The 22,516-nt window shown below is 42.3% G+C and overlaps 5 protein-coding genes across 9 annotated transcripts in view; 2 read left to right on the top strand and 3 right to left on the bottom strand.

The window, feature by feature from the left end:
* Positions 1 to 5,186: 5,186 nt before the first annotated feature.
* LOC6606394 (serine protease HTRA2, mitochondrial) lies at positions 5,187 to 7,677 on the bottom strand. Its single transcript, XM_002031163.2, has 3 exons — positions 6,980 to 7,677; positions 6,397 to 6,911; positions 5,187 to 6,312 (listed from the first exon to the last, which is right to left on the bottom strand). Exons 1-3 carry the CDS (start codon positions 7,565 to 7,567, stop codon positions 6,147 to 6,149), a joined length of 1,269 nt encoding a protein of 422 aa, XP_002031199.1. The 5' UTR covers positions 7,568 to 7,677; the 3' UTR covers positions 5,187 to 6,146.
* A 324-nt stretch (positions 7,678 to 8,001) lies between these two features.
* Positions 8,002 to 8,863, top strand: LOC6606393 (39S ribosomal protein L11, mitochondrial). The gene is made up of 3 exons (XM_002031162.2): positions 8,002 to 8,217; positions 8,278 to 8,562; positions 8,623 to 8,863. The coding sequence occupies exons 1-3, from the start codon at positions 8,083 to 8,085 to the stop codon at positions 8,791 to 8,793; spliced, it is 591 nt and encodes a 196-aa protein (XP_002031198.1). The 5' UTR covers positions 8,002 to 8,082; the 3' UTR covers positions 8,794 to 8,863.
* On the bottom strand, positions 8,791 to 9,774 carry LOC6606392 (ribosomal RNA processing protein 36 homolog). The gene is made up of 3 exons (XM_002031161.2): positions 9,636 to 9,774; positions 9,041 to 9,578; positions 8,791 to 8,986 (listed from the first exon to the last, which is right to left on the bottom strand). The coding sequence occupies exons 1-3, from the start codon at positions 9,699 to 9,701 to the stop codon at positions 8,856 to 8,858; spliced, it is 735 nt and encodes a 244-aa protein (XP_002031197.1). The 5' UTR covers positions 9,702 to 9,774; the 3' UTR covers positions 8,791 to 8,855.
* A 166-nt stretch (positions 9,775 to 9,940) lies between these two features.
* Positions 9,941 to 22,516, bottom strand: part of LOC6606390 (cGMP-specific 3',5'-cyclic phosphodiesterase) — a 49,451-nt gene continuing 36,875 nt past the window's right edge. For all 3 annotated transcript variants that reach the window (XM_032720265.1, XM_032720266.1, XM_032720263.1), the window contains 11 exons: positions 21,218 to 21,482; positions 19,481 to 19,726; positions 19,158 to 19,423; positions 14,831 to 14,911; positions 14,467 to 14,754; positions 14,154 to 14,397; positions 14,006 to 14,097; positions 13,612 to 13,935; positions 12,649 to 12,802; positions 12,385 to 12,544; positions 9,941 to 12,328 (listed from right to left, as the gene is read on the bottom strand). In XM_032720265.1, coding sequence (XP_032576156.1) covers positions 11,707 to 12,328; positions 12,385 to 12,544; positions 12,649 to 12,802; positions 13,612 to 13,935; positions 14,006 to 14,097; positions 14,154 to 14,397; positions 14,467 to 14,754; positions 14,831 to 14,911; positions 19,158 to 19,423; positions 19,481 to 19,726; positions 21,218 to 21,482 — 2,742 coding nt within the window. In that variant the 3' untranslated portion in view covers positions 9,941 to 11,706. The remainder of the gene's footprint in view (positions 12,329 to 12,384; positions 12,545 to 12,648; positions 12,803 to 13,611; positions 13,936 to 14,005; positions 14,098 to 14,153; positions 14,398 to 14,466; positions 14,755 to 14,830; positions 14,912 to 19,157; positions 19,424 to 19,480; positions 19,727 to 21,217; positions 21,483 to 22,516) is intronic.
* LOC6606391 (probable cytochrome P450 313a1) lies at positions 17,033 to 19,061 on the top strand. Of its 3 annotated transcripts, none has more exons than XM_002031160.2 (7): positions 17,033 to 17,248; positions 17,327 to 17,527; positions 17,592 to 17,777; positions 17,839 to 17,911; positions 17,986 to 18,112; positions 18,164 to 18,737; positions 18,805 to 19,061. In XM_002031160.2, the coding sequence occupies exons 1-7, from the start codon at positions 17,092 to 17,094 to the stop codon at positions 18,963 to 18,965; spliced, it is 1,479 nt and encodes a 492-aa protein (XP_002031196.1). In that variant the 5' UTR covers positions 17,033 to 17,091; the 3' UTR covers positions 18,966 to 19,061. The 3 variants fall into 3 exon arrangements, with proteins under 3 accessions (XP_002031196.1, XP_032576159.1, XP_032576160.1); XM_032720268.1 differs by lacking the exon at positions 17,033 to 17,248 and adding an exon at positions 17,269 to 17,326 and having other exon boundaries at positions 17,408 to 17,527; XM_032720269.1 differs by lacking the exon at positions 17,033 to 17,248 and having other exon boundaries at positions 17,414 to 17,527; positions 17,582 to 17,777.

Here is a 22,516-nt window from a genome sequence, read left to right as displayed (position 1 = left end):
ATTTTCCTATCAAAACAAAATTTGCAGTCACCGTTCAAACAAGAGCTCAAAATACCATTATTTGTGACCGACTTTTCCCTCAGTGTACCGATTCACCCTTTTCCAGCATCCCATTGCCTCCCCCGCAAATTGGCAGCTCATTGAAATGCATTTGCGGCAAGTTGCAGGAAATTGAGAGACAATTAACCTGATTAGCGTGTGCTTGGCAACTTTCGTGTCACAGCGACTACTGTGTGGCGATAGCGGTACATTTGTATCGTTAGTGGGCCCAGTTCCGCCGGTCCAGTTCCCCCGAACTCCCCGCCGCCCGCCGCCCAACGTCCAAAACCCATATCCACCGCTTTTCCAATGCTTTCTGAGTCAGTGTGCCGGGCGAGATCATTAATCAAAGCCTGGCCGGCATCGGGACCACAGCACGGATACGTAATTTAGTAGCCATAAATAAAAGAAACTACGGACTGCGCGCTGCGAGTGAAATTGAAATGTTTAAGCGATGAGACAAATGCTCGACTTGATTTGGTCGAGCTTTTTCCGGCGCTGCGGCGCTGAAATTAATGACATTTCGCGTGTATTTGGATGTTGTTTATGAAAACAGCATTCAATTTGCATTAGCAATTGGCAATTGATTGATGGCAGCAACGAAAGTGGTTCGTTGGCACCCAAAAAGCGACCCACGCACTGCTTGTTTCTCCACTTTTTACACCCGTGAATGAAACAAAAGACTCTGGCAACGAACTTGAGCCATCGATAATCCATCGAACCATGCAATATGTTTTACTTTTATGGCCACAATAGAACATAAAATCCGAACTACCTACCGGCTGGGCAATAAACATACCTTCCGTGCTCAAAAGGAGTGAAAGTCGCTTCCCCCATTTGCCGACGCGTTGTCAACTTGGTAACATCTTCGTGAAAATAGTAAAAATCCAAATTATTGCTGAAAGAAATAAGAAAAAAACGCCTGACAGACGGATATTATCGTGTTGCTTTGTAATTTCAATTAATGGACAAGAAATATAAAGTTTTTAAGGCCTCGCTGCGCTGGCATTTAATTAAAACATGTGATGGCATTTATGATGGGTGGGCGAGTGTGGCATGTCGTGCGTAATAAACAAAGGCAATGGCCATCGCAACAGCAGCAGCAACATCAGCGAAACAACAGCAGCAGCAGCAACATCAGCGCAGCAACTAAAGCAAGTGACAGCGGCGGTTAGAAAAAGTGTGAAAGAAAAACCCCAGGCTCTGCGATCGCCGAGCTCCGGAATTTCTATAGAAGTGAAATTTCTGCCATGCCTTAGAAGAGTGTGAGTGTGTGAGAACCGCAAGGCAATTAATTTGTGAAAAATACCCTCGACTTTGGCTAAACCGAACTGGACTTGTGGCTGTATTGGTCATTTATAGATGAGAATATAATTTATAATAATCTATGTTCAATGTGCCATATGTCCTTAAAATTTTAAAACTCTGAAATATCAAGGGTACTTACTTTAAAATATGTTAACAAGGGGTACACCCCCTTCGATCAGTTTTTTTTTTTGGATTTTGGGGCTTTCCAGCAGCCGCTGAGTTGGTAGCAAAAAACATTTTATAAATTAGAGCAACACTTGCCGCGCTGCCAGTGGCTGTTTTTGTTGCTATGCTGCTGTGTTTGTTGTTGTTATTCCAGGTGCTGTTGTTTCTACCGCTTAAGCTTCAGTTGTTGTTGTTGATGTTGTAGTGGTTGTTGTAACCGCCGCACCTTGCATGCGAAAATCTTTTCACGCCTCGGGGCAGCCAACATGCGAAAAACTAATTTCGGTGCACACATCGTTTGTCTTGGCTCTCCATGCCGGAAGATGTTTCAATTTTGTGAAAAATCGCAACAATTAAATGGTTCAGGTGGCCCGATTTCTACTCTGTAATCTCAGTGGCCGCCTTAGCCACACAGAAAGAAAAAGTCATTCACTAATGATGATGGATTACGATTTAATTCATTTGAAGAGACTTTACCGAGACTTGTTAGTTAGCTTAATTGCTATCGTTTTGATATTTTCAAATAACTATTTTTGCTATTTTATTAACAAAATTAATGCTAGAGACTGAAGGACATTGGCTTTAGAAAAACATAAAAAATAACACACGATATTACGTGTGTATTTTACTTCACAGCCGTTCAATGGACATTAATTTTAAATTGATTTTTGTTTATCGACCGATCGTCGCGATGACATCATTTCAATATTACATTGAGCTTCGCAGCCTATGCATAATTTGTCTGAAAATGGTCAGCAGACATATGGCCATTATAGCTGGACATAAATCTTGGGATTTGTGGGATTGTCAGTGGCCGGTCGCTGACAAATCAATCAATTCGGGGACAGATCGAATCGAAAAGTTGCCAGCTCGGCTGGGCCAGATTAGAAGCTTGTTTTCGTCACGCTCGACGGCGTTTTCCGAGCAAGTAAATGTGCATCCAGTTTCCAGATGCCTATTCCCAGTGGCCAATAGCCAACAGTGGGCCACACGCTCTCGAGATTAATTGATGGATTTGCCTAAATAAAGAAAACATAAACATGGAGCGGCGGTAGTAGTACGCGAAACGAAAAACGCTTTTCCAGCAGGTGAAATTTCCATCATTATTAATGATGATGACTCTTTTCGCTGGCGCAAATATTTGACCAACACTAGAAAACCAAGCCAAAAGCCAGATGTGTAAGCTGACCCACAAAAGCCCAGCTCACCGAGCTTACCAAGACTCCCAACTCCCCAGTTGGGCAGTTTCCCAAGCGTTTAATGAAAATGCACCACCAGCGCCCTGCGGCGACCCAAATAGCAAAAAAAAAGTGAGAAAAATATGGAGAAAAAGAAAAACCTGGGCGCCATAATTCAGCAAATGGCCAACACACTTGTGCAATTTCATAAAGCATTTTAGCCCAGTGGCCACAAAATAAAAAGCGCAGTTGCCACACATTTCCGCGTAATCATCATAATTTTTCGTGTTTTTCATTTTTATGAATCTGTTGATTTAATGCAATCGAGATCCCTGAAAGGAAATACCATTTGGCCAGCCGCACAAAATGGCACATTAAAACACATTTCAATTTGGACAACGGATTGATGACGATGGCTTTATTTCCCCACCCCAAATTCTTGATTAATGCCGCCGATCCGAGACGAGACGATCAGTTATCGCAGTTAGCGCAGAATTATTATGTAACTTTTGGCATACTCAAGTGATTTATGGCCCGTGGCATTGGCCATCGGTCATGGAGCCCGATGATCTCTTGCTCTTGGCTTCGTTTTCAACTATGCCAGCCGCCGCAACTTCCTGTCCATGGACGCCAGATCCAAGCGGTCCATGTGTCCAGCTGTCCAGTTCGTCCGTCTTTTGAGGAGAACTTTTCACATGCGGGACGATGGCGCGATGATGGCTTGAACTTTTGGGGGCGCAAAGTCGCAGCCATTTATTATCGGCGGTAAAAGTTTTTTTTTTGCGGGCTGAAACATTTTACAGTTGTGTGTCATGAACTTTAATGTTGTTGCTATTACAAAAGCGGCTGTGGGTTGTTGTAGGTGTTCGCCTGGCGCTGTTGCTCCGTGCACTTTTCCAATGCGCCTGCCAATATGTTTAAATGTGAGCAGTTCATGGGAACAGCGCACGAGAAAGTCGTTGATTTAGGTGTCTGATGGGGTCACCCGCGAAGAGAAATAAAGACCAAGCTGGAAAAAAGCAGATCCTTAGTCTGACATTTCTGGGTTAATGCGACAATTCGCGGCCATATGACCCCAAGTGTCAGTGGCTGCAATTAAGCGCACGTTTAATAACTCAATTGGAGTTGCCAAATTCTCAAATGACCCTCGTCAAACGTGCTGCTCGATTGATGGACCCCCATTATTAATTGCCGCCTTTTATGAAAGTGTAAGCCCAGTCAAAGCACGACAATTACCGGCTTTGGCTTTTTAGCTTTACTGCCGCAGCGTGTGAACATTATCACAGCCGCAAAACGCTGCTCACCGCAACTACAACTTTGTGATCTTAATTCAAAATAGTGTTCGCGAAAATAATTCAATACGAGCGTAAATGCCTTTTTAGATTTTTTATAATGTGGAACGGTTAAAAGGGAAAAAAGTAGCATTTAAAAATTCCTATAATGTTTAAAACAGCTGAACAATCCATAGCAAACCCAAATTAATAGTCCTTTTAATAACAAAACATTCAAAGATACACAAATTTTTAATACACATATTTTTAAAAATATTTTAAACATTTTTTAGGCAAGCAGTGCTGGTGAATATATTTTGAAAAGCATGGATAGTAACCTAATTAACTTTCTTCATCTTTTCTTTCCCCCAGCATCCCCAACCACCGCGTTTTTCCCCATCTTTTTCTAGTGTATGGATCACCTCCGTCACAAAGCAACTAAAACAGCGACTAAATTTCTCACAGGTTTGTAATTTAAGCGCCCCACAACAACTGGCGACTACAACATATATCTACATATCCGTACCCACGACGACGGCAAACTGCGGGATCACCACAAACTAATTGCAAGGCTTAAATGCGATACTTTTATGCATTTTAAATATTTCAATTAGTCGGCGCACATAGTGCAGACGGCACTGGGAATGAGATTGAAAACTAAAAACCGAAACCGAAATGGAAATGGAAACGAATGCCCGGGCAAACCAGCGGCTGAAATGGCAGAAAGAAAGTGCAAAAAGCGTGGGGCGCCAGTGAATAAAGTAAAAAGTGTTTACACGATCGCAAAAGCGAGGTCCGTTTGGTTAACCCCTTGCCGAGTGAATATTGGCAAATTTATGAACTTTAAGCTGCATTTATGCGTGCGGCTTATAAGCAATAAAGGTAACTTAGTGCCAACAATGTCATAAAGGCCGCTGTCACATAAACAACGACGGCAATGCCAACAACAATGGCCAGTCCGGCGGAATCAATATATGAATTTATATGCAAAAGCCAAAAAAGCGTAGCATCGCCAAAAGCGAAAACAAAATTAATAATCACAAGAATTTCACTTTTCACGCAACGACAGCAACAGCAGCAGCAGCAGCAGCAGCAGCAGCAGCGGCAACAACATCATCATTGGCAACGTCTGCCTTGTCACCCACAAATAAACCGAATCCAAACCAATCTTAGCTCAGCTATGTGAGGTTTGAATACTCTTTTTTTGAAATATTTACAAAGATTGTTTCGGATAAAAATTCCATTTAATGCATTATTTCAACTATTAGGTCATATTTTGGGTTTGTTTTGTTTATGCACATAACATGTAGATTTAAGGAGACTCGTTTCAATTACACATTCATGTTTGTTTCATACTCTCAAAATTTTTAGATTTTTAGTTTGATAAAATAGTGTTTTCATAAACTAGGACTGAATATTTTTGTCTGAATATGCAATGTGATTCATCTAGGCAGCAATACATTTTAAAGGTTCAGTTTCAAAAAATACTTATAAATAATAATTTGCAATAAGTTTGTTATTCGACCATTGAACTTCTCAGCACCCAAGAAATAGAATTTTTCATGTTGTAAGATATACTTAACGTACCCCTATCGAGGGTATTGAACAGCTGGCCAAGTGAAGCGCTGGGAATACAGTTGCATAAATTTATTGAAATTTGCATTTCGCTTTTCGACATTTTTTTGCGGCTGATGTTGCTGCTGCATTTTCTGCACTGCCGAGGTTTGGCCTATAAAAAATATGGCATCGATTGATCGCAACGCAAGATATTTCAATTAGCGTAAATACATTTTTGTCGTTGTTGGAAGAGGACAATCGGACGGACGGACGGTCGAACAGACAGACGGATGGTAGGGGACACGCACAGCGCTCCATGAAAGAGAAATCGATGATGTTCGGAAACGGACAGACGACCCAATCGACCCAGTCGGAGATACATTTTCGTGCCGTCCGATGCGTAGATTAACTTATGGTCGTGCCGCTGTTAATAATGGCCACTGATAACGAGCCCGCGATCTATGCAAATTTCCCTACTCGTTAGCCAGAGACAAATATAGGCAGGCACTCGATTAGGAATAGGAGCGTGTGGGGGTGCGTTTGTCAGCGATTTCTTCCCAGGATCGGTAGGTTTCGTTTACATATATAAATATATACAATTGGGGACAGGTGCTGCATACAGGTTTAACTAGGGATCTTCTGGCGTAATGGTCACGTGCATCTGCTTCACACCTCGCAGGATCACTATATCTAGGGTTTTACTATTATCCGCCAAGGCATCGTAGACATCCGATGAGTTCTTGATCTCCTTCTTGTTTATGTGGGTCACTATGTCTCCGGGTTGGAGTCCACCACTAAAAAGGAGGTAGAGCAAAAAAGCACGTTGTAATGGAAAATGCTGGTTGATTGATAGGTTAACCACCTAGGTATTGACCCACCTGTGCGCCGGTGACCCAACGATAACCTTCCACACGAGCACGCCGTGCGTTAAGTTGCTGGGCATGTTTTGGCTTCGTGACTTGAGCTCGAACAGAATATCCGGTGTGAGCGTCAGCATGGTGATGCCCATGTAGCGCTTGACCGGATAGCCAGTCTTGTAGGCCGAGCCCTTCTTTCGTTTCTCGGCCGCCCGCTCCAGAAACACCTTTACATAGTCAATGGGTATTGCGAAGCTAATGCCAGCCGTCACCTTCATCGAGTTAACTCCAATAGCCTCGCCATCCAGATTGACCAAGGGACCGCCGGAGTTGCCAAACGTAATCGCAGCATCCGTTTGCAGGTAGTTGATGTCCCTGTTTCGAAGGCCAAGTTCTTGAGATGCACGCTGCGTGGAACTGATTACTCCTGCGGTCACCGTATTGCTTAGGGCCAGCGGACTGCCCAAGGCCACAACCCACTCGCCGGATCGCAGGGTACTGCTCTTGCCTAGCCGCATCACCGAAAGATTGTTCACCTGTAAGATTGAATTTATAGATATGCATATAGGACTTGCGCTGCTTAGAAATTAAACTGAACGCTTACCTGTATGCGCAAAGTCGCAAGATCGGATGTCTGATCAACGTCCTCGATGGTGGCGGGAAAAGTCCTGCCGTCGGATAGTCTCACCTGAACCATTGTGTGTGGTTTGTTAATCACCACATGGGCATTGGTAAGGATGAGACCGTTCTGCTCAATGATGAAGCCGGAACCATTCGATGCCGTAATCGGTTGGCCGCTGAAGTAGTCAAAGTGGCGGGTGTCCTTGATCTCAATGTAGACCACCGAATCCGCACAACCTGCCACCACATCAGCTATAAAGTTGAAGTCCCGCCGACGACCGGTCATCTTGGAAGCGGCGATCGTTGGCGTTAAGTCCTCCCGCTGGATGATCGCCGCACTGACCGCAGCGCCCAGGGAGAAGGGCACAAAGAATCGAACCAATCGTCTCCAGCCTTTTTCTTTATGTTCACCATTTTGCTGATATTGCCCACTGTTACCATTGCTGTTTGGATCGACTCCTTTGATCGCTAATTGACTGCTCCTCCGATTGCCTGCTTGACTGTGTAACACCGGGGAGGCAATGCAGCGTTTGAAGATCACTTCCAAGCGGTGGGAACCGCGCAAAGCCATGGGTTTATGTGATTGCAAGGCGTTTGTTATTGTTATTTAATTTATCACTTCTCAGCTGGCAGCTGATTTCAATTTGGCACTCTGCCACAAAAGCTGCCTGCTGCGACACCCTCGACTAACGATAGGCGATAGGCAATGCAAACAGCTGTTGGCCGCGATGCTTTTTCTTCGCATCAGGGGTGGCTAATCGTCTGCTTATCACGGGAATTTGGCTATTGTACATTTAGCTATAATTCAAAGGGCTTTTAAAATTTCAGCTGCGTTCATAGTATTGCTTATTAAAAGCCTGCTATTGTGCAAATGACATTTTAATCTTTTAAAACATCATCTCATATTTAATTTTTCTGTTAAACTCGCGTTCGGAAAAACTTATTTTAGCTATTCAGCTATAGACTCCAACTAGAAACGACACCAATGCCATCAGCTGTTGCTGCTGCTTCTTCTTCCTTCCACCAACACATTTCGCTTTGCATAACAGTTTGAATCAATTATTTAGATAAAATAAATCAATTAAAATGTCGAAGGCAGCGGGTAAGCTGAAATCCCTGAAGAAGACGGTGGAACGTGTGACGCACACGAGCAAACTGAAGACGAATATACCTGCCGGAATGGCTGCTGCAGGTCCTCCATTGGGACCGATGTTGGGACAGGTGAGTTAGCCGGCTCTAAATATGAAATATGTATATATTTTTGTTCTTAACCACACGCAGAGAGCGATTAATATTGCCGCCTTCTGCAAGGACTTCAATGCCAAGACCGCGGAAATGAAAGAGGGCGTGCCGCTGCCGTGCAGGATTTCCGTAAACAGCGATCGCAGCTACGACTTGGTCATCCACCATCCGCCGGCCACATTTTTCCTGAAGCAAGCGGCGGGCATACAAAGGGGTACAATGACGCCTGGTAAGGAGGTTGCCGGCATGATCACCCTCAAGCATTTGTACGAGATTGCAGCCATTAAGATTCAGGACCCGCCCAATGTACTTCTTACCATGCAGGTCGGTATTCCGAAAAGTTTGAGATATAACTCCGACTTAAGTTTATGCCTCGTTTCTTAGCAAATGTGTGAGATGCTCATCAGCATTGCCCGGACCTGTGGCATCAAAGTGGTCAGGGAAATAGATCCGGCGGCCTATGGCGAGTTCCTGGAAGAGCGCAAGCTAATTGTGGAGCAGCAACGGCGCGAGTTGCAGGAGAAGCGGGAAGCAAAGATGTTGCGCACGGGCTAGGCTTGCTTATTTGCACTGTGCTTTTAATTGTTTAAAATACATTTATACTTAAAGCGTAAGTCTTATTCTATGCCAATGCGTTTGCGGTCCTTGGCGGCGTTTTTCTTGCGTCGCTTTTCCATGTGCTTGTTGAGCTTTCCAGTGTTTTTCAGCTTCTCGAATTGGGCCACAAGTTCCTTAGCTCGACGCTCCTCTGTGGGGAAAAAATACAATTAAAACTTGAATTTGCTGTAGATCAGAAACGTACTCTTTGTCAAATAATGAGGTTGTTGCCCCAGATCGTGTTTCTTTTGAATGACAGAGCGCTCCTTTTTCAGTTGCTTCTGTTTGGTGTGCCACTTCTTGTCCTCCACATTTTTATTGATAAGTCGCTGCATTGTATCCTTTATATTGTGCTTCTCCGCCTCATCCTCCACCTCGTCCAGTTTCTTCTTCAGCTGACCAACTTCCTTTGCACGAATCTGGGAGACAAACTGGTAGTTTTTCTTGAAGGTTTCTGCACTATATGTTCCGGATTTCTCGTCAAATCTTGGATCTCTGAGTTCAAGATTTTTCTTCCGCTCCACTCGGTGCTCGGCGCCCAAAAATGGAACCTGTCGTCTGGTGGTCATTTCACGAGGTCGGTTTTTGTTTAGGCGCTTGAGGTCGGTTTTGGCCTTTGGCTTTTGGGGTTTAGAACTCTTGCCACCGAGCACAGCCTCTTTGTATACCTTGGCGCCCAGCTCCTCTTTTAGTTTCATTATCTCCTCGAACGTCATTCCTTTGAGATCTTCGCGAATGACATTCTAATGGAAGTTTTTGCATATGTAAACCATATTTCTGTATAGTTGTATTACTTGTACCTGAGTTTCGTTGTCATCGCTAGCCTCGTGCTCAGAAGCTGAAGAGGATTCACTGGGAGAGGACATAATTGTTTTAGTTTTCGTTAAAAATGTTATTTATTTACTTTTTATGAAATTCACGTGTGATTGTTTGGGTTACAAACAGCTGCTGGGCCCGATAACGATAAGTTACGATAAGCGCTGCGATACACGTTAGCCAACACTGAACTTAGTTAACCGCTTTATTTGAATTTAAGAAGTTTCAGATATTGGCATTTTTTGATAATATAAATTTACCCATTTAAATAAAGAAACATTTTTTAGAGTAATTCTCAATGGTGTGATTTATTTTTGATTTAATTGCAAGTCTTACATAGTAAGGTAAACAAACGTGAATAATTGTTTCAATCGTTAGGGAACAAAAACAAGCAACGAAATGGTCAAGAAATATACACAATTAATACAATTGTCACAACTAAATCCAGAATTAGATTTAAATCGGCTCGTAAAGTGGTCTGGATTTTGATTTTCAGGCGAGCGACAGAGCAACTAGAAAAATAGATGTAAAACTTTATGTTTGTTGACATTTAATAGTCAATTTTGATTAGCACACGCAGACCAATAAAAAATTAATCAAAATGCCCTTAAACACGTTAATTCTAAGCAATTCAGTTATAGATACATTAGTCAAATGTAAATATTTTATATAGGTTCCGTATATGTATATTTAGTTTATATTTATGCTCTACAGTATATAAGTAGTTTGCTTTGTACACGTACACACATTTAAAGTAAACTTGATTGCAACAACTAGGAGAGTGTGGGACCGGATTATTCATATTAACCGAGTGCGATTATATGCCAAATATCTATCGTATTCGTATTTTGCTTGAGTTCGAGTTCAAAAATTGACTGCTGTGTATCTTTAAGCTAATATTTATATTTATACAATCAAACACAGTACGAAAAGTATCATACATTCATCTTCAATTGCTGCCATCTGTTGTATTTTTTTTTCGAGCGGTTCGATCACTCAATATTTGTGCTGTGCTCACAATCGTGTGGGATGTGTGGGAAATATCATATAATATTGCTATAGTTTGCTACGTAAATACACACCTCTGTTCATACAAATATATATTAGTTAGCTATAAAGTAGATTTCAAGCCGATCACAGGCGAGGACTAGTAGTGATCCCTATCCGACTTCCTGATGCCCAATGCCCGATGCGTGGTATGTAGCCTCAAAATTCTTAACTAGGGGTTTCGTACACATAATAGTATCTCATACGTTTGTTTGACTAGCACGATTTTGGTTAGGGTATCTCCGTACACTCTTAGCTAGTTGCTTGGATTCCATCTACTTAGTTAATTAGTTTAGTTTCGCGGTTTTCAATCACCTAAAAGCGACAGACAGATAGTTAGATAGATAGATAGGTAGGTAGATAGATAGATAGGGAGAGAGGATAGTATCCGACAAAGGTTCAACCCGTGGGCTTCGCACCTGCGGGACCGTAAATAGATCACATATTTTGACATTCACTTATGCTTAATATTGCAACTGCATTTGCTTCTGCCTAATGCTCATCCGCTTGTATATGGGTAGTTATAGTACTTAAAACATATATCAAACATGTACATATACTCCTGCCTTCGTTCTCGATTTCGATTAGATTTGTTAATGAAATTATACATGAGTTTCTAAATTTTCCGTTTCTACAATATGTTTCAATTAAAAACACTTTTTGAGGTTTCTGAAGTTTGATAAATAAATAAATGTTGTAAAATATGATAAAAGAGAATAAACTATTTATTCCCTAGTGTAGCAGGGACTTTAGTTTAATGTCCTGACATCTAAAGCAAAAGTTATTTTATGGAAATATAAAGTTTCACAAACAAAAACATTCAAACCAAACGAAATCGAGTACTAAATCCTGTAATAGATACAGGTGGAGCACAACAAGATTTTTTATGTGAGTTTTCCAAACTCCAAAATCCAATTAGAACTCGGTCATCCCCCCTCCGCACTTGTGGTCAGTCTCACTGACCGTTGTGCTGGAGGGAGTCGCCATATTCTAATTGGACGGCTTTCGTCATAACAACGCGCACAGTTTGGATCGCTTTTTGGACTTGTCCACCATCTGGCCGCCGGCGGATGAAGTGGAGGACGAGGCGGACATGCGGCCCATGCTCCCGGAGGCCTGCGGCTGCGAAGGACTCGTGGGACTCTTGTCGTCCATATCCTCGCTGACATGGGACTCAAGGAGCTTCAAGGAGGTCTTCGGCTTTGAGCCATCCATGCTGTTGTATAGGGTCTTTGATAGCTTCGATCGAACTGCCTTGCCCAGGGCTCCAGTCTTCTTCATGCTTAATCTGGAGCCACTTCGCTGGTGCTCCGGCGTGTGGCTATCCTCGCTGCCATGCTGGGATTGCTGATTGCAATTGAGCGTGGTCACAGTGAACTCGATATCCTTGATCTCCTCATCCGCACAGGCGGCAAACTCCTCCACGGGCTTATCAATCGTATCGTGGTCGATCCAGGTGAGGCCCATTTCCACTTTCTCGGCCAGATCCTGCCAGTTGCGTCGGTTCTCCAAGGTTCCTTCATAGAGCGGAGTGATCCAGGGGAAGGTGTCGCAAAGTACTCTGTAGAGGGGTAGACAGATCACGTCGATGAAGCCCACCTGCATCTTGGGTAGCTCGTCCTTGCGCTCCCTAATAATAATTAAACATTTTAAGTACATATTTTTGGGATTTTCCTAGTAAGTTACCTGTCCATCATGGCAACTGGTTGGGTGTTGAGCTGCAGCTTCTCGAGGTCTCCTTGGTCAAAGAACTCATCGGCCACCAACTTGGCAACCTTGTGCTGAACCTCCCAGGGCTTTGCAATGGCACTCACATCGCAGGCAGTCATCATCATGCCACAAAGCACTAAGATTAATTGAAATAAGGTATTTTCATAAGGATTTAATGATAAGAAATACAAGAATAAAGCTAAGGGAAAAAATTGAGGATCAGCATTTATTTGGACTCACAATCTTTCTTCTCCTCGCCCTGCCAATCGAACTCCCCATTTTCAACCAACTCCAGGAAAGCGTTCCTTTTCTTGAAATACATGGCCAGATCGGTGGACAGAATGGCGCTTTCCACGGTCTTCATGACTGAACGATAGTCCTCAGGTGACAAGGCCTAAAAAAAAGCGAATGTTAACATTTGCATTAGGTAATTTAGCTTCTAGTAGTTATTTCAAACTTAAGCAATTCTATCCAAAAACATCTGTGCCTATGACGTCACCGTACTACTAGACATGTGCTTAAAATAAAGTTCACACCCTATTGAAGTCAAGGTGGAGTCAACTCGCAGATATTTTGTTAAACAAACACTTTTGCTGATTTCGCGGTCGCTAGACAATCTTAATTTTGCTATAAAAGTTGTATTTTCGCAGCAGAAGGCATATCAGTTCTCAATTGAAGCATCCAACATGAAGTTGTCCCTTGTTCTCTTCGTCCTCTCGATGGTTTTGTATGTGGCTCAAGTCAGAGCTGCTGATACCGCCACAAGCACGGAATCTAGCACCAGCACCACCACGGACAGCTCCACCACGGAATCCACCACAGAGTCCACCACGTCGTCCTCTGCATCAAGTTCCGGCACAAAAAAGAAAATCGTGCGTCTAGCAATCTGAAGTACTCGATCACCAGGAAAATTCGAGTTGGAGCCACCACCAGTTCCTCGACCAGATCCAAAAGTTCCCGCGCCAAGTCCCGCAAAGCCCGTCTAAATGCGGCTAAGCGATCCAGGAAGACCGCCGCCAACCGAAAACTCAACAAGAAGTCCAGGAACCGCAATGTACGCGTGGTCCGCGGTTAATGTAGCCCCAATTATATATTTAATAATAAATGGTTGAAACTTTTACAAAAATCATAATTGGCTTATATACTACTTGACTTCCTAATCAAGGCAATATATTTTTGCTTATTAAAAAGCTATGCGCTTACCTGAAAGATATTATTTCCCTCCGAATTGAGAATCATCACGCACTGATCAAAGTGATGGTGCTCCATCGTGCTTGTGGTGTACAAAATGGCCAGCGGGGACTCCGTTTTGGTCTGGAATGCATTGTTGGTGCCACGATGGTCCAAGTCATGGCACAAACAAGCCACCAACAGACCCAGAATCTCCAGATCTGTCATAAAGCGCTCCATCTTTCCAGTTTTAAGCATGGCGAACATCGTTTGGGCCACGTTGAGAGCATGCCTCCAATTGTGGTATTTCACAGGGCGATAATTCTTGCGAACACTTAAAACCCAGCGGCAAAGAACCTATATAAATATACAATAATATTATAAAAAGAATTGATTACAAATTGCAAATATAAAGAAATTGACTTACATCATATGGTATCTGAAACTGCGAGACCAAATTGCACTGCATAAACATGCGAAGCACTGCGCGACAGGTGTCATCGTCGACCAGCTCAAAGTCTGGAATACAATGAAATATTTAGAATGTAATATAGATTACTTTTAAATTCACCTACCCGTAAAGGTGAAGCTGTACAGGTTGTAGGACTCCGCCTCGGCAATCACGTCCTGGGTGAGCTTCTCCGTCTGATCCTGGCTAGCGGTGGCATGGTAACTGAGGCACTCGAGGGCAACCTTCTGCTTGGCCATTAACTTGCAGGCATTCTCGTACATCTGGGTGTTGTGAATGCCCAAGCCGCAGAAAATGGCAAATGCCTCGAAAATAGAGGCATCCGAATCGGTGAAGGGAACTCCGTTGGCCTTAATTTTTAATGGCGCAAATTGTTAATAAATAGTTAGCACGCAAATAGAAGTAATAAAAATGATTACCTTGTTGATAAGCTGGGCAACGCCAATGACCTTCTTTTGCGCATTCATAATGGGCATGCAGAGGATAGCCTGAGTGCTATCTATTTCGTCCTCCGCTCGTATTTGATTGTGATCCCTGACCCACTCGATGACATCGCAGATGTTCACCGTTTGCCCGGTGGTGGCCACAAACTGAGCAATCTGGGCCAGCGTCGAGGAGCTCAACTCGCTGACAGATGGCCTCGAAACATTGGCAGCCTGATATTCTCCACCGAGTTCGAAGAGCACCGTGAAACGATTGCGCATTTTCTGTCCGATCGGTTGAGGGGTTTTCGAAAACCGGAATCAATGATTTGGAAGCGAGTCAAGCGTCAGGTGGACTTACCTTCTCCTCAAAGCTATCGGCGGACTTGATGGCGCGGGTGGCTGGCTGATTGGGCTTCTCAATTATCTTCTCCAAATGGCTCTGTGGCGAAAGGGGCGAGAAGAAGGGCAGAGGGTACATTAAGTGGCTGCCACTAATGGAGCTCGTAACGGCTTTCCCCCAAGCCGCCAGCTTGTTGATAAATTGCCAAAACGTAAAAAATTATAGTTTCTAAGGTATTGAAGTGGAAAATTAAAAAAAGATGTATACATAGGGTTGGTGTCACAGTGAATTGAATTGTGAAATAAGTGAATAGTCTTTAAAATTCTGCAATAAAGTTGATTTTCATGAACATGTTTGATACTTTTTATTACTATAATAAAGCTATTTGTAATACCAGTTATATTTGCCATTTTGTAAACTATCATTTTGTATTTTTAAATACTTGCTTTTTACATTTCTTTCAGTGCATTTGTGGCCGCACACAGTCGACCAGAACCTCCCATGCTCGTACTCCACCACCCGCCGCCACCCACCCGAGCATAATTAAGCTGACATGTTGCACATGACGGGCATGTCAGCCAAGTTTTCAGAGTCCGTCCGGAGCAACTCGACCGTTCTTGCCCCTGTGGGCCAGTTGAGCCTTATGGACTAATAAATTGTCCATTACACATGCATTTGCATTATCAGCTGGCAGCAGATAATGGCTAATTTCCCGAATTGAACAATCATCGTAGTCGACAACATTTAATTTGGCAGATCAAATTAATAAAAGTTGCCGTGTGAAATTAATAGCGTTTGTTTAGTTCGAGCACAGTCCGTTAAATTTCATATGCAAGGCCTTTATTATCCACCACTGGCTATAAATTAATGCAGCATGCAGTAATTTGATTATATGCATTCATCGAATTGGCCAAGCAAAATGTCTCTCGTGTATGAATGAACCAGAAGGCTGGACATCTGTTTCACTGCTCTGTTCCGCCGTCTGTCCCACCGACTGTCCCGCTGTCTGTTTAATGCATTATTCCTGAAGGCATATCCTGCGGCATTATTCATACGCCCTGGTGGCCAAGGCGGAATATGTAAAACAATTGTGCACGTGTTCTTCCTTTGGAAGCAATGTGTATCTCGATACATTTACCCAAAAGCAAGATTCGAATAAATAATTACTTGCTCGAAAACAATAAAGGAATGAATACATTCAATCATGGCGTCCAGAGGTATTCCCATTGAGGAGCTTGATTTATGTCCAACGAATGTGTTCCTTATAATTATAAAATGCAATGAATGCGTAGCAATTAGGGCGGACTTACTTACTCGTTACTGCTTTTAAAATACCTGCCTACCTGTGATAATTGCTACCTAGACAATGCCTAGCTAATTGCTGAAAGATCAGAGACGTCGTTAAACTTTCTTTTTACTTATAGTATTTTCTATACTTCCGCAACTATATGCCCCAGACTAGTCACGTTGTCGATTATTATAATTTGAATAATTCGAGCACGAGCCAATTTAATTAAAGGCAGGCAATCAGCGAAGCTTCGGCACAAATGTAAATTGCCCAGACTTGGACATTATTTTACAAACCCCCAAGTACATTTTACCACCGAGCTGTCAGAATTTCACGCGATGCCTGACACTTGAATATTGCTGAATTCCAGCCATGTGGATACGCCCACAATTATGTCCCAAAAAGAAAACCTTGTAAATTGAACATTTTAAGTTCCTTTTGGGTTGACGACGACGAACACACAAACAAAATGGTCACGCGGAGCCGTTTTAAAAATGTAAATTAAACTGCGAAGGCCACTGGGTTGTGTCCACAGGATTTAACTTTGTTATTTATGCATCATATTTTGGAAAAAAACTCGCCAATCGCTAACCAGTTTGCTTGGACACACTCGTGTTGTCTGAGAAATGTCGGTCAATTAATTTAAATATCAATATCGATTCAAATGACTTAGGTACGCAGACAGGGACGTAACACAGACGTGGGTAAGAGTTAACAGTTATTCGTTTTTTTAATATATGCACAATTATTAACTGGTTATTACAGTTTTTTTAAGTGACCCCATTCCAGAAGTCTGTCGTAATTATGTAAAAGTATACGTCTTAATACTTTTCAATAACTTAGATAATAACAACAATTTATTTGAATAATTGCGTATAAACGACCTGATAATACCGCTCCACTTCTATATAAGCCCCAACCAAAGACTCGAGACTAATCAGTTAAGAAAACGATTTAAAGCGATTTATTTCTTCGAAGTGACAGTGCTATTATGTTAACGATCAATTTGTTATTGGCGGTCGGAGCTCTTTTTTGGATATATTTCTTATGGAGTCGCCGAAGGTTATATTTGCTGATGCTAAGGATTCCCGGACCCATAGGACTACCCATTTTGGGTAGTTCCCTGGAAAATATTATCACCTATAAACGTAAATTTTATTCTTGAATCCAAGCGAACGAATAAATGAATTACAAGTATGGAACTATTTTAACCTACTCGAAAATAGGTAAACTAAGCTTTCGAACAAAGTATTTGAATAAGTACGGCTCGACTATTTTAACGTGGATGGGTCCGGTGCCATTTATAGTGACCCGAGATCCGAAAATTGTGGAGGATGTCTTTTCGTCTCCTGATTGCCACAACAAGAGCCAGCATATTGTGAATGCCATGACTTCTTGCATGGGAAATGGATTGCTGGGAAAACAAGGTGCTTAAATTACTGCATTCTTAAAAGTTAATCAAATTTAATTAATAATCTAAGCATTTACTAGATCCCGATTGGCTTGATCGCCGCAAACACTTTAACCCATCGTTCAAACAGGATCTTCTGCTTAGCTTCTTTCACATTTTCGATTCCGAGACGAAAATCCTGATGAATTTACTGGATACTTATGTCGACAAGGGCGAAATAGATGTGGTTCCAGAGATGCTCAGATGGTCGTTTAAAATAGCCGCCCGTAAGCCATCTAATCAAGGTATTGTTTGATAAGCTGTTCTGATTTTGAATTCTTTTCCAAGAAACCACAATGGGTTCTGAAGTTAAACATGATGAGCACTTCAAAAATGGCAGCCTTGTGGAATGCTTTGAATCGTAAGGGAAACTTCAAGCAAACCAAAAACCAATTTCATTTACTTAAAATGCGACAATCCCATTTATTTTTACAGGCTCATATCTCATTCGACTCTCAATATATTAATGCCCCTGGTCCAAAACAAGATGGTTTCAAAAATATGCGGTTATGATAAGCTACGAGCTGACAACTTTTCTAGAATTCAAAAAATGTTGGATAACGTAAGTAATGCTGGGGCCTGTGGTATTTTTACTTTAATCATATTTCCTCAGGTGGTTAATAAAAAAGTCAATCCATCGCCAAAGACTGATTCAGATCCCGAATTAAACATTGTGATCAATAGGGCAATGGAACTGTACCGCAAAGGCGATATCACCTATATGGATGTGAAGAGCGAATGTTGTATAATGATTGCCGCCGGCTATGATACATCAGCTCTAACAGTGTATCACACCCTCTTCCTTCTGGCCAATCATCCCGAGCACCAGGAAGCGGTCTTTGAGGAGCTAAATGCTGCATTTCCAGATGCCGGACACTTTGAAATAACATACCCAGATATGCAAAAGCTGGACTACTTGGAGCGCGTGATAAAGGAGACCCTACGCCTGATACCTGCTATTCCCATAACGGCAAGGGAAACAAAGAATGACGTTCGTCTCTCGAATGGAGTTCTCATTCCCAAAGGAGTGGTCATCGGCATCGACATGTTTCACACTCACAGAAATCCCGAAGTCTGGGGTCCAAATGCAGACAACTTTAATCCGGATAACTTCTTGGCGGAAAACATGGAGCAAAAGCACTCATACGCCTATATTCCATTTGCGAGGGGAAAGAGAAATTGCATAGGTTGGTTGATCACCGCCATGTAATCCTAGAAAATATATTTAATCAATTCCTTATATTACTTTCTCAGGGTCAAAATATGCAATGATGTCTTCAAAGTTTGCTTTATGCAGAATACTCAGGAACTACAAGATTAGCACAAACACTCTCTACAAGGATCTGGTTTATGTGGACAACATGACCATGAAACTGGCAGAGTATCCTCGACTTAAACTTCAACGACGCAGTTAGGTTGCTCAAACCATTAGATCAATAAGATTTTATCAAAAGTATATATTGTTTTTGTTGAGAAATGAAATAAATAATAATAATTAAATCTAATATTCAGATATTTGTATGTTAGAAACACCGTCCAAATAATAAGGCCCACTAAAAGCTTCATAAATCTATTTTTATATTGTTGTATTACTGAAACTGACTTACCGCCTCGCAACAGTCGAGATCCACCAGAAACACGGAGCACCTTTCGCATTTGAGAAGTTCCCTGGCCTCCGTCATAATTTTGGTGACCAAGCACTCCAGATTATTCTGCTCCTCGAAGATACTGCGCGCCAAATTGAGGAGAATTTGATTACGCCGGTATTCCTGGACGGACATCTCAAAGAGCTGGGCATTCTGTATGCCAATTCCACAAAAGGTCAGATAGCGACGAAAGATTTCCACGTCATGCTCGTCGAACTCCATGCAGCCTACAAGGGATGTAAGTTAATAAATTTGGGAGGAGGACGAATCCTTTAAATATCCACCATTCGTTTTGTTAATAATTTGCGCCACGCCTATGATGTCGCCCTCGTAATTGCAAATGGGCATGCAGAGGATGGCGTTTGTCTTGTAGCCGGTCTTCAGATCGATTTCGCAGTTGAAGCGCGCATCCTTGTAGGCCTCCTTGATGTTAATCATCTGCTTTGTCTGCGCCACCATTCCCGCGATTCCAATGCCAAAGGGAATGATTATCTCCTCGGCACTGGCCCGAGCCACCGCGTCCTTGAGTGCTGCAATCAAACGAGATTCAAAGTTGAGTCAATCAAGGCAAAAACGCTGTGCAAAGAAAAAAATTTCACATTATGATGGCTTTGTTCCTAATTTTTACGTCTTTACATCAGTTACGTTTAAAAAGGTATTAGTTGTGGTACGTACTTCAAATGTACTCTTTAATAAGCTGATTAAAAATTTACCCTTTTACGTTTGCTTATAGACTAGCTATAAATGCTCTTTATCCAAAAATATTTTATAAATTTTTAATTCGGCTACAACTCAAATTTAAACACGCTGAATAAGGCCTGAAAATTAGTTCAGCCGTTGCAAAGCGTATTAGGATCCAGATAAGGGCCGTCGTGCATCTGAATACGTATTAAATTTATAGGCAAAATATTCACTCTGCCATGCAAAAGATATAAGGACACGGCCTGGGCAGAAGCACCGAAAAAAGAGAGAATAATATATAAATAAATAATGACAAGGCCCCACGAAATCCGAGGGCAAGAAGTCAAATGTGAATTTGCATGAGCTCGCCGGTCCCGCCTCAATCATAATCTCAGAGGCCCACACAGCGGCTCACATGTATTGCATCCGAAACATTAGATATATCTGTATCTGAGGCCAGCACCAGCAGCGCCCATTTCCACCCGGCATTTCCCAGCTCTAATCTTTCTCGCATTTTCCCCACTGAATTATGTAGCGGAAGCGGTGGCTTTTACTCACGGATCTGCACCAAGGATTCATTACGAATGTAACGCACTTCGGTATGAATATGTGGAGTTGTTTGTTTTTTTTTTTTTTGTTTTTGTGGGCGGAACCTGTGGCATCACGTTCTCAGAAATATACGATATATCACTTTTGAAGGCGACCTTTTCAGTTTTATGACGTCTCCAAAAGTTTTAATGCCCACTTCCATTTGAGCTTAATTTTGCTAATGTGTTAGCCAGCTCCTTTGGCCACCCCTCGAATTATTTGCCCGGCCGCTAATGAGTCTCAATTTGTTTACGTCCAATGGGTTGTCCTGGTCCCTTTCTGTGGGCCATAAACTCTTTATAAACAGCTTTGAATTTGACATTTTATCACATAAATACCAGTGAAATGAAGTCTTGCTGCAGAGAACCTTAGAAACAATTAAGGAAATTTGATTTTAAAAGCAAACAATTAAAATGCAAAAATTACTATCCTGATAGCCTTTTCCTATTCCGAGCTTATTCATGTTATTTGATCCTATTCTCCCGATTCTATCTGGCTTTTGACAGAGAGAGTCCTTCAATTTATGCCCTGTGCATTTATGAAAACCACATTTGACTCGGCTTATGCAGCCCATTTTTCATTTTCATTTCAGCCTTCTTCAGCCATTGTGCAGATGCAGTTCATTTTTCTGCATTGTTCACCATAATTAAAGCGGGATTACCCGCCACAAACAACAACACCTACTGCACATACCAAGCAAGAAGAGCTAGGGAATTGTCAAAGGTCATTTTGCATTTGTTTTGCAGACTCACCTGTCTTTTGAGTGACATCGAATAGCTTGGCAACCAGATACTTGTTGGTGGGCGTGCCCTTGGCCAGAAACAAGGAGCCACGATCCGCGTGGGTGAGCAGTCCGACGTTGACCAGAATCTTGTGGCACAGAACATCGATGTCCAGCTCGTTGGCCACGTCGCGAATCAGTTCCATGAACAGCTCGCCCTCGTCCAGGTCCATCAGATGCCTCCGGCACTCCGGAAGTGACGATGCTGAAGAGTTCGAGAGGCTCCTCGGCGATTTCTGTGGGCGAAAGTGGAAGGAGGACACATAAAGGTTAATAGCGGGATTAGATTGAGTTTGGGAAAACAGAAAAATCGCCACACTGAGCGTTAATTCGTGTTCGTATTGAGCTTAGAATATTATTAGGAATATACAATCAATTAAATAAAATAAAATGCTGCCTAACAACTCCACTATACTATGTTATATTCCTAAATTATGTTTAATTTAGTGTTAATTTTTTATGTTATACAAATTTTACATTTAACATTATTGTATTTCATGGAACTTGTATAACTCCTTGACTGATTATTTGACCTTTTTTTGAACAGTGCAAGTACGTGCTCGAACTGTAATTGAATTCTCTGCTGTTTGGCATGAGAAAGCGGAATAATTCCGCTATTTAATTAGTTCGCCGTATAAATAGCTATATTAACTGCCATTATTACTCGGCGCAACGAGCGGGGGCATTTTAAACATTAAGCATTGTATTTAAGGCGATATTTGGAGCTATTGTCTCTCCGCACGTGGCATTAGTTCTGTTTTCGATTTCTGGCCATTTAACCCGAGCCCTGAATTTCATTGGAAATTAACTTGGCCCGGTTCAAAGGGCGACTATTCGCAGCAGTTGGCAGTTGTGCCCCCAAGCGGCTGCCCAACCTCGCCGCTCCCGTCGCCGTCCTGTGGCAATGTGGTAATTGAATACCGAAAAAGGCCTCCCTTCTTTTGGCCCCGAATCGCCCGATCCTGTGACCTGTGACCTGTGCGTGCGAGTGGCCAATTAACCGAGCTGGGAGCTGCGCGCCGCGAACTGGGAGCTGATTATATTGCGTGTATTGTCCCCATCCTGGTCCTGCAAACAGGCCATCCCATTCCACAAGTCCTGCCACCCACAACACCCATTATTTTTACTGACAAATTAAAGCAATTCACTGTTGGTACTGCCTTTTCTTGTACTAACAGTTCCAAGTGGCACACTGCCAGAAATATCAATAATTACTGTGTTTAAAAATAAGTAGGCCACTTGGGGTGAAGCTGTTCCTATTTGCTATTTT

The sequence above is a fragment of the Drosophila sechellia genome, chromosome 3R (assembly GCF_004382195.2).
Source record: "Drosophila sechellia strain sech25 chromosome 3R, ASM438219v1, whole genome shotgun sequence".
NCBI lineage: Eukaryota > Metazoa > Arthropoda > Insecta > Diptera > Drosophilidae > Drosophila > Drosophila sechellia.
This window is presented reverse-complemented; position numbering and strand designations above follow the sequence as displayed.